This window comes from Pavona decussata, unplaced genomic scaffold (genome assembly GCF_977016875.1).
Source record: "Pavona decussata unplaced genomic scaffold, jaPavDecu1.1 SCAFFOLD_100, whole genome shotgun sequence".
Taxonomy (NCBI): domain Eukaryota; kingdom Metazoa; phylum Cnidaria; class Anthozoa; order Scleractinia; family Agariciidae; genus Pavona; species Pavona decussata.
In genome coordinates, this window is record NW_028145515.1 from 2,950,001 (window position 1) to 2,959,282 (window position 9,282).

Here is a 9,282-nt window from a genome sequence, read left to right on the forward strand (position 1 = left end):
CTGATAACGATATCAGAGTAATCAATTTCACATTTTCGTGGGAATATATTGATTATAATGAAACCCTGCGATACTATACAACTGACCTCTTGTCATCTTGTCTTGTGACTTTTTGATGAGCACCGGGCAAAAAGGCATGTAATCCAAAAATCCCCGTGAATGTACATGTCACAAAAGATTCCACCAACCAGCTAATCAATCAATCAATCAATCAATCAATCATGCAATCAGTCAGTCAGTCAGTCAGCCAATCAATCAACCAATCAGCCAATCAGTCAGTGAGTCAGTCAGTGAGTCAATCACAATCAATCAATCAATCAATCAATCAATCAATCAATCAATCAATCAATCAATCAATCAATCAGTCAATCAGCCAATCAGTCAGGTATCCAACAAATTTGATCCATATATCGAACGGATGATCTACTGATCTAACAACCAATTAATTAATTACTTGGAGTTGCATGAACTCCTTTCCTTCACCTCATACCTGATTCCATGCTACAACATTTGAACTGGTAGATGCAACGAAGTTGGAGGCAGTTTCGCGTGCGTATCTGAGTGATGTAGTAGTTGTCTTTACACTTAAATAGTCCAGGTTTGTCAAACGAGGAAATGGTGTGCTTATAGCAGCCGCCATAGTTTGGTGCATGTTTTGCAGGCCTGCAGCACCTCCCGTGTTTGATAAAATCGATGGTTGCTTGATTACCACCGAAACGGTTGAGACCACGAAGAAAGAACTTGTTATAGCAAGAGAAGATGCCACTTTGTCTGTAAAATAATGATTCAAAAGATTGTTGAAGTGCATGAGATGAAACCATACATCAAATAAGCTCAAGAAGAAAGAAAAGTAAGGATCAACGTGAACAACGCTGATTTAAATACTTCGATTACTCAATGATAAAAAGAAATACTTTGATTGATTCCCTTATAGGTTCCTGGTCCAATATTTTGGCATGAAGATTGCTAAGACCTCCACTCGCGAATTGCTTTTACTGATATCACGTTTGTAAAAACTTGCTCAAAAAGAGACTGATTTGTGTGAAGTCAGGACTTTTGTAGGGGGATTTGCTCCTAAGAAAAATTAAAAGTAACGCTATTCGACGTTTCGAACAGCGTTACTTTTAATTTTTCTTATAAAATGCTTTAACAAGCAAGTGACTGTCCGATCTGCTCCTAATTTTGAAAAATATCAATGCGTAATTAAGTGGTATGGAAAACAATCTTCAGTACTCGTTAACTTTAATTCATCCTTGTGTCACGCGTGCTTGCCAACAGAGATAGCTTTACCTAGCTATACGAAGAATACTAACTGAACTAGCTTGTTTAGTTCGTACCGCGTAAATATTAGTCTCATTTTATTTTTCGCCAAGTTTATGGGCCTTGCCGCATAAACTTGCAAACGCACATAACGAACCGTGGCCGTAACCACACTCAGTGACAGCATGTGGTCGGTTTGGCGTGATTTCCTGTAAGGCTTCTGAGTGAATGAGCTCTGTTTAACAGCCAGAAGTCAATGGGATTTGGCGACTGCTGGGAAACACGCACACGGAGAGGTAATTCATTAACCAATATTTCTCTATGTAGAACTCACTACGATACGATAACTTTAATTATTTAGACACGGTATTTCCATCAGCTATACTTTAATCTTAATCAATTAACTATGTATCTTCCTAACTACAATTATAAAAGAAACAAAATTAAAACAATAAATGCTGCATTCCTTGCAGGCCGAGTTTAAAATCCTACTTAAAATTGTGGCGACTCAATTTAGTCCTAAAATCGTTCAATGAAGTCGCTTGGCGTAATGCTAAGGGAAACTGTTCCACAACTGAGCTCCACTGTATGAGAAACTTCCCTTTAAATATTCAGTGCGGAGTTGTGGAAGAGTTAGTGCGTTTGCGGTATTCCTTAAAGGGGAAGTATCATGGGGTTATTGACCTCTTTTGTTAAAAATGGAATAATACCTTTACCTAGCTACAAAATAATTCTAGAACAACGACAGGAAACAAATCAACTAATTTCGTGAAAGGAACGACTCATAATCTGTCTTAGCGGAGTTTGGAAACAAAAATGCGAAAACTTGAAAAACATTAGCCTAAAATTTCTCAAGTTTCAATCCATTCTGACCTACCCTGTCTCTGGCCAGAGGCACTAATCGAAAGTTTTATTGCACTTGGGGGAAAATTTACAACAAAACTAGACAATTATTGTTTTCTTTCTGTTGACAGACAAACATTTTTTTATTTTTGAAATGACTTCAGATTCGCGTAATACTTCCCCTTTAAATGATAGGAATTCGCATTATTGCGAAAAACAAAACATGATCTTAAAATAATACTCTGGTGTCATCCCATTTAAGGTGTTTAAATAGCATTTAGTTATTACCCATCGTAATGGAACTTTGCATTGTGACAATTCAGATTCTGGGTTTTGTACACCGGTGGAAGCGAGCAACACCAGCCGCCCTGTAATCGATCAATGAAATCCTCTAAGCCACCATTTTCTTCTCTTTGTAAGCCATTGAGAAAAGATTTGTCCTCAAGACATTGGGACAATCCATGTTTCTTAAAGCTTTTTGACCAATCCGACATCTTACATGTCCAGGAGGGCGCTGTGTGAGAGAAAAAAAAACGTCCCTGGTTAGGAGCAAATGACCGTGTGCAGTCACGGTAACGGGCAACACTCCCGGTCAGGAGGAGGGGAGGTTAGTCATCGGAATTTTTGGTAGTGGTGTGCGGCTTGGTTTTCTATTTCCGATTAAAATATGTAATTTTGTAGCACCCTTTTTCAGACCTGCAATCTTGGACAAAACTAGTTGAGAAAAATACGAAATTGTAAGCATAGATTTCAAACACCGTCTGGAGAAAAACAAAACTTCACTACCCCCTCACCCTGAGTTTTGATAGGGAGTCTTAGCAACGACGACGGCGACGGCAACGAGTACGTCAATAAACAATAAGTTTAGTGAGAAACAACAATCGCTCTGCACGTGTGTTTTATGTTTTGGTACATTTCTTTGCCGTCATCAGCAAAACAACAACGTGAAATGACCAAATTCAAGGTTTTGTGGAGAACGTGAGCACATGACAGTGAGTTTTTCATTCTCCCTCCTTACTTGAACGATATGAACTTAGTTCCCGGATACTTCGCGCACACTGTACAAGTTGAGCGAATTGGAATAATAGCAAAGAAGCAGAAGTAACGCGAAGTTATATTTTAAAGTGTTGTTTAGTTGCCGTAGCCTGCAAACGCAGACCTATTTCCGGCCGTTGCCTCTCTCCCCGGAAATACGTCTGTGTTCGCAGGCTATAGATGCCGTTGCCGTTGTCGTTGATAAAGCTCCCTAATGTATCACTTCAGTGGTGGAATTTTTAGGTCGACAGAAAGTTTCTTAACAGTCTTGACCAAGATTGTACCTCCCCTTTTCAGACCTGGTTTCTAGAAAGGTACCCGTTTCTGTAACATCCATACCCCTTTTCAGACTTTTAGGCCAAATGGCTAAAATCTATACCCTATTTCAGACCATAACGGGTCAGAAACCATACCTTTGAGGCCGCACATACCTATATAGCTTATATTGGGGAGTACCACCCCCGGCACTCCAGCCGGTGTTGTATATACATTTTTTCTTTGTAGCCTCTTACTCCTACAACTTAATACCGTGTAATTTAGTTTTATCATACTGGTAAAAATGGGGAAAATGGCCTCTAGGCTCTCTTTTCTAACTTCTAGTTAGAATTTAAAGAACTTGGCATTTTTAGATCGAATGGATCAGCTCGTTTCGAAACCTTATGTGCTACGTAGACATAACTAGTAAAAGTGGATCGCCACATAACGTCCTTCTATTCTTGACAAAGACACACGAAATAGCCAATGTGTCTCTTTTTAAAGCAAGTCTAAAAAATTCCTTCTACAGGAGAATATGTGCTCGATAAAACTTTATCATTAACACGAATCCTTTGTACAAAAGCACGATGCTTTACTCCGCCTCCAGCCAGTTTTTCGATGGAATGTTCGTTCAAGAATCTGACGAACTGACCACTGCAACACCAGTGCCTCTACTTAGGAAAAGAGAAAAGAGTTTTGTTAGGTCTTAATGTTACTGGAGTGGTGTTACCTTTTACGCAGCTGTACATCTCCTCCACTTCATTTGGCTGCAGCGTTCTGTTCCAAATCTTAAAATCATCAAAAACTGCGTCACCTTTTAAAATTACAACTGGAAGCTTGGTGGAGTTCTCAGTTTCCTCGGTGCACAATTCATCTTTGTTGAGGAACTCGTTCACCATATGACTATTTCTGAAAATCAGTAACTGGGTTGTATTCCAGACGAATACGTAATGAGACCATAGAGACTGTGGAACAGAAAAAGCATAAACACATCTCCTTGATGACGCTGAGACTCTTACAGCGAGATGCTTTTCCATTCTTCCATCCTGTTGGAACAAACTAAAGGTGGCTTCTTCTTCTTTGTTTTTATCTCCTATACTGACAAACTCTTGTGCGACACTGATTGGTCTCTGCTTCAACCACAAAGAAACCGTAAAACCACTGACACAGGACAAAGGGTCAGTGAAACAAACGTCTCTGACCTCACCCAGGTTAATAACTGCATCTCGGCCACTAGTGTACACGGCCCCTAGTCTTGCTCCACGCGTAGTTCCTACAGTTCCATTAAAAGTTCCCCATAGGTCCCCTCTAAGGTTTATCATGTTTGTGTGGTCTTCCAGTGGCCAGTAATTAGTTGGGTTACCTGTAGAGTAAACAATAAAACAATAGCATTGAGTTGGCGTTCCTTTCATCTTACGATTTCCCGAAACAGTGTGATCTTTTCATATTCCTGTTGTGTCACGTCACGTCCATTCTTAAGATGCTTTCCATTTGTCACGATTGGCCAGCCAGACCGGCCATTTTGTTTACGGAATGCAGCAATTTGAAACACCACTCGCCCATCTAATGCCCTTAATTAAATATGGCACATCATTTTCAGAATGTCGGATATTAATAAGGCGTCAGGGTAAGCTCTCCAAAATACCGTATTATATTTGCAGTGTGGCCATGCTGTCCCTTCCTTGGACAATGTCACAGTAAAAGAATTTCAAAAAACACGCAAACAAGTATTACATTGGAGCAGCACATTTTTCTCTCTTTCTCTGAAAGGCTAACTGGCGAGGGAGTGAGGTGGAAATTTGGTTTCCCATTTGTAAACAAGTGTTCATTGTTGCTAATAACGTTTTATGTTACAGGCAGTTTCCTTGTTCTGAATAGTGTCAATCCTCAGGGTTTGGGTTACCACGTCGAGTTGACTGCTGCCTGACTGATTCGATTACTGAATTAGACGTTGTAGAGTAAATGGAGTTCGTTGACGTCCATCTCATATAGGTAAGGATTCTGCAAAGAATAACACCACTGAATTTTTTTTGAAACGCTCAGACTCTCGCCAGACAACACTTCAAACCAATCCAGTTTTGAGGAAATAATGAAAGCCGTCGTTTGTGGTTGATCTAAAAATAAGCTAATGTCATTGAGCTAAGATGTACATGGACGGGCTTAACTCTCTCCCCCTTATCTTCTCTTTGTTTTTACCAACTTACCTGGATTACAAAAATGAGCATCTCGGAAAGTCAAATCCCAAACACATGCACCTTGGGCTTCATCACAAAGCTGATACAGAGGACATTGACTTGGACAGCTTGTTCCTGGTAAAAATGTGTCAAAACGTTAATATCGGCTTACACCCTTTCAATCCCAGGACCTAAGCACACGTCCCAATCAACATGACGACGTCTATTTGTTTTATATTATTAAAGATAAAATATAAAAGTTTAAAGTCAAGAGCACCAGGTTTTCAACTAAATAAACATAGTTTTAAGAGCTGATTAAAAGAATTGGTGGAATTAAGTGATTCAAGTTTCACAGTAGTGTATGAATTGAAAATGACCTTTTTTCCAATAGAAAAGGCGCCACACTTTGCACTTTTACATATAACTTGTGTCGCAGTGGCGTTACGTGACAAGTCTGCCTGCTGCACGAACTGAAAGTACACAGAGTAAGCTATCTTTTGACATAATCATCGTCGTTGCGTTACACGTGGCAGAATCTGTTTTAGAAAGTAGAATTGAGAGCTTAACGCTGTCTTGTTTGTTACCCTGATAATATGTTGCACAAATTGTCTGGTAACTTCTCAGATACCTTACGAGGTAAATCGCACCAAACCATGTACGATAACATAAGGCCTTTAGGTGGCTGCATTTTTGAGCCTCTGAAGGTGCTAACCGAAACTTATTGACAGTGAGAAGTAATCGGTATATTTCTGTTAAATTTTGATTAATTAAATAGACTATCTCGAGGAAAAAAGTGGACGCACTGCAGCGAAACTCAAGCGGCATATGCTGGACAAGCAATCTTAGAGGACGTTAAAAGTTGTGGGGGAAATCACAAAATCAGTGGCTAGAAAAAGAAGTATTTCAACACAGAGATGAGATCATTTTAGTTCGACGACAATTTTGTTTAGGAAAAAGAAAATATTTCCACCAAGAATGGCCGAAAGGTTCGCTTCTTCCAGCCTCAAGCAATTACAATTAAAGTTTCCAATCGATATATTATTTTGCTCCTCCTTAGATCACCAGCTATTATAGAAGTAAAGCATCAGGACTCTCAAACTCTCAGAATGATTTACAACAAGACAGATCAAGATTCAAACACTCTTTGACTCACCTCCAACAGCTAAGACCTCTATATCATGTACGTATGTACTGTTCACTTGCAATAACGAAGTCTCATTAGTACGCTCTTCTCCGTACATAGACAGCCTACTGGTTATAGCTTTGCGCATGTCCGATGACAGTCCTAGCTCTTCCAACCCAAATATCGGTCCCCGCTCCTTTCTCCAGTGAACCATTTTATAAACGTTTTCCAATCCAAGAACTACTTCTTTGTATGGTTGACCCAGGGTCTTCTCGAAACGAAATAGGAATGATTTGGTGCTGACCACGTAACCTTCGAACGAACCTGCGGAAATGGAAAGATCTTGTTAGTGACTGGTGCATGGTGAAACGTGGAGGATGAAGTTTTCTACCCTTTCATTAACCGTCACAAAATTTAGAAGCTCCTTAAAATGCATTTCAACAACAAGACAAAAGGGAATTACTGTATAATAGCTTTAAATTGAATGGTAACACTTTGCTATGTTTAGCACGAATAACCTAATTATTCTAAAGAGTAAACATGCAGCAAAGTAGAAGAGAACCACTCTATAGCCTCTACGGAATTGATACCACATTAGGAATTTATCCCAGACTCAAACGTTAGAGTCACCATGTACGTCATAATAAACAGCAACACATGTACAGTTAACAAATTTATTGGTTACACGATTCAAACGTTTGACTCAAAAGTGAAAGAATTATAGGTTAGTATCTGTTATGTATAGTATAATGCTTGATGATTCATCGGTGAGGAGTGTCTTTGTTCAGCTTTCCAGCCTGAACGACAAGACAGAAATTCTCTGTTGGCCAAAGCAAATTCCACGGTTATCTTTTAAGCACGAGATAATTAATTTTAGAAGACATACTTCCCCAACTTTGCTCTGTAAATCCTCCAAAAATGGTGTTACTGATTCTAGCAACTGTTAACGTGGCTCCCTTTCCATCACACTTCTGATGAAACACACCACTGTTCCAGCCGTCCCGTACAGCACTGTAGCAAGGCTTCCAGAGCTTGCCATAGAAACTAACAGAAGTTAACCAGCTCTCGATACGAGCTTTGTATGCTGGAATGTGGCCGATAATAGCTGATCTAAAATCTGATAGCACAAGACACGAATTAACGTAGAACAACAAGGAGACACAAGTCATTTTTTTGTCCTATATTTCATCTGTTTTGTATTGTTTGATGTTTTTTAGTTCGTGAGCCCTGGTGCTGGAAGGTGGGTGGGAGGAGAAGAGGGGTGGCATATTCTGGCTCTTTTCATAATTTCAATGTCATTTAAGTTATGACAAAGAAACTTGGAGGGTATAATTTACCACGTGCATAATTGTCTCTTTTGAAGGCCACAAAAAAGGTGGCTTCATAAGTACTTGCGACTTGCTACTTGCCACTTCCTTAAGAGTAAGAATACCAAGTGACATCGACAACGGATTCTAAGTTGAAGTCATGGCTTGCACAACGACAAAGAGAGCAAATAATAAGAAGTATTGTGTGTTTTCACCTTACAGTTTTGTCGGTGAAGCAAACTGATGTAAGGTACTGACAGAAATTATTATGTTATTCTTCAGGTTTACGGTACTGAAGAAGAAAGTGTTTGTCAAGCTTTCAAAGGTGAAAATGTGAGCCATGTCTCTACAATCGACTTAAATACATTTTCGTAATTTGGCGTCTTATAATGTAAGCAAGACTGAAGTAGTTCATCCAAAACAAAGTAGCAACTTGCAACTCGCAATTCGCAAGTAGGAAAATACAAATCGCAAGTAACAAGAAAAAGGTAGGAGAAATGTATGTCCCTTGAAGCCACTGTAGATAGATGACGTCATAATTCTGTCATTATATTTGAACGTCTGCCATCTTGGATTTTTAGATTTTTCTAAGATGAAGTCAGAGGACCGTGTTGTTTGCCTACCTCCAACATATACTGGCCGAGCACTATCTGGTAGAAATGAACAATTATCGTTCTTGGTGAACTTCACGTTTCCAATAGCTGTATCGCTTCCAAGCCAATTGCCAATGACTTCTTCAAACATAACCTAGAAAGAATATATCGAAATATTCTGGACAAATTGATATTTAAAAGATTACTTGTGTCACTGATGCCAAACGCTATTAAGGTGTGGTTTAACCATTCCCTCACCAATCGAACAAGAGGAGAATACCGTAAACTTGCGAGCATAAGCCTCTTCCTAATATAAATTAAAACCCTCCGAAATATTTCACACGAATATCACACGATGAAATCCTTCCTAGCTAATCCTATATAAACCCCCCAATAATGATGATGTTGCGCTTATAACGTTAATGAAACGCAATAAGGAATGTAAAGCGTTAATTAACTCATGGTTTAAAAACCTTCCTTAATAGAAACGTCCTGCGAGAAATTTTAAAATGTGACAACAAGGAAGCGTTTTTAGAGTTGGGGGGAGAGTTACGAGCTAATTTGTCAAAACATACCGCTTTTGAAACGCAAAATTCCCTGCATAAATAACGTTTTAGAAAATGCCTTTGAATGCATATAAGCCCAGGCCACATGTTCAGAATTTTGTGCTTTTTCAATTACTTGCAATTGTC

General features: G+C 39.2%; 1 protein-coding gene across 1 annotated transcript in view; it reads right to left on the reverse strand.

Moving 5' to 3' along the window:
• LOC146472345 (uncharacterized) overlaps positions 1-8,751 on the reverse strand; it is a 38,676-nt gene extending 29,925 nt beyond the window's left edge. The window contains exons 1-7 of the mRNA XM_085119701.1: positions 8,621-8,751; positions 7,577-7,807; positions 6,721-7,014; positions 5,598-5,702; positions 4,124-4,756; positions 2,392-2,617; positions 491-771 (exon numbers count right to left, since the gene is read on the reverse strand). Of these exons, the coding sequence (XP_084975827.1) occupies positions 491-771; positions 2,392-2,617; positions 4,124-4,756; positions 5,598-5,702; positions 6,721-7,014; positions 7,577-7,807; positions 8,621-8,741 (1,891 nt within the window). The 5' untranslated portion in view covers positions 8,742-8,751. The remainder of the gene's footprint in view (positions 1-490; positions 772-2,391; positions 2,618-4,123; positions 4,757-5,597; positions 5,703-6,720; positions 7,015-7,576; positions 7,808-8,620) is intronic.
• Between the last annotated feature and the right edge of the window lie 531 nt (positions 8,752-9,282).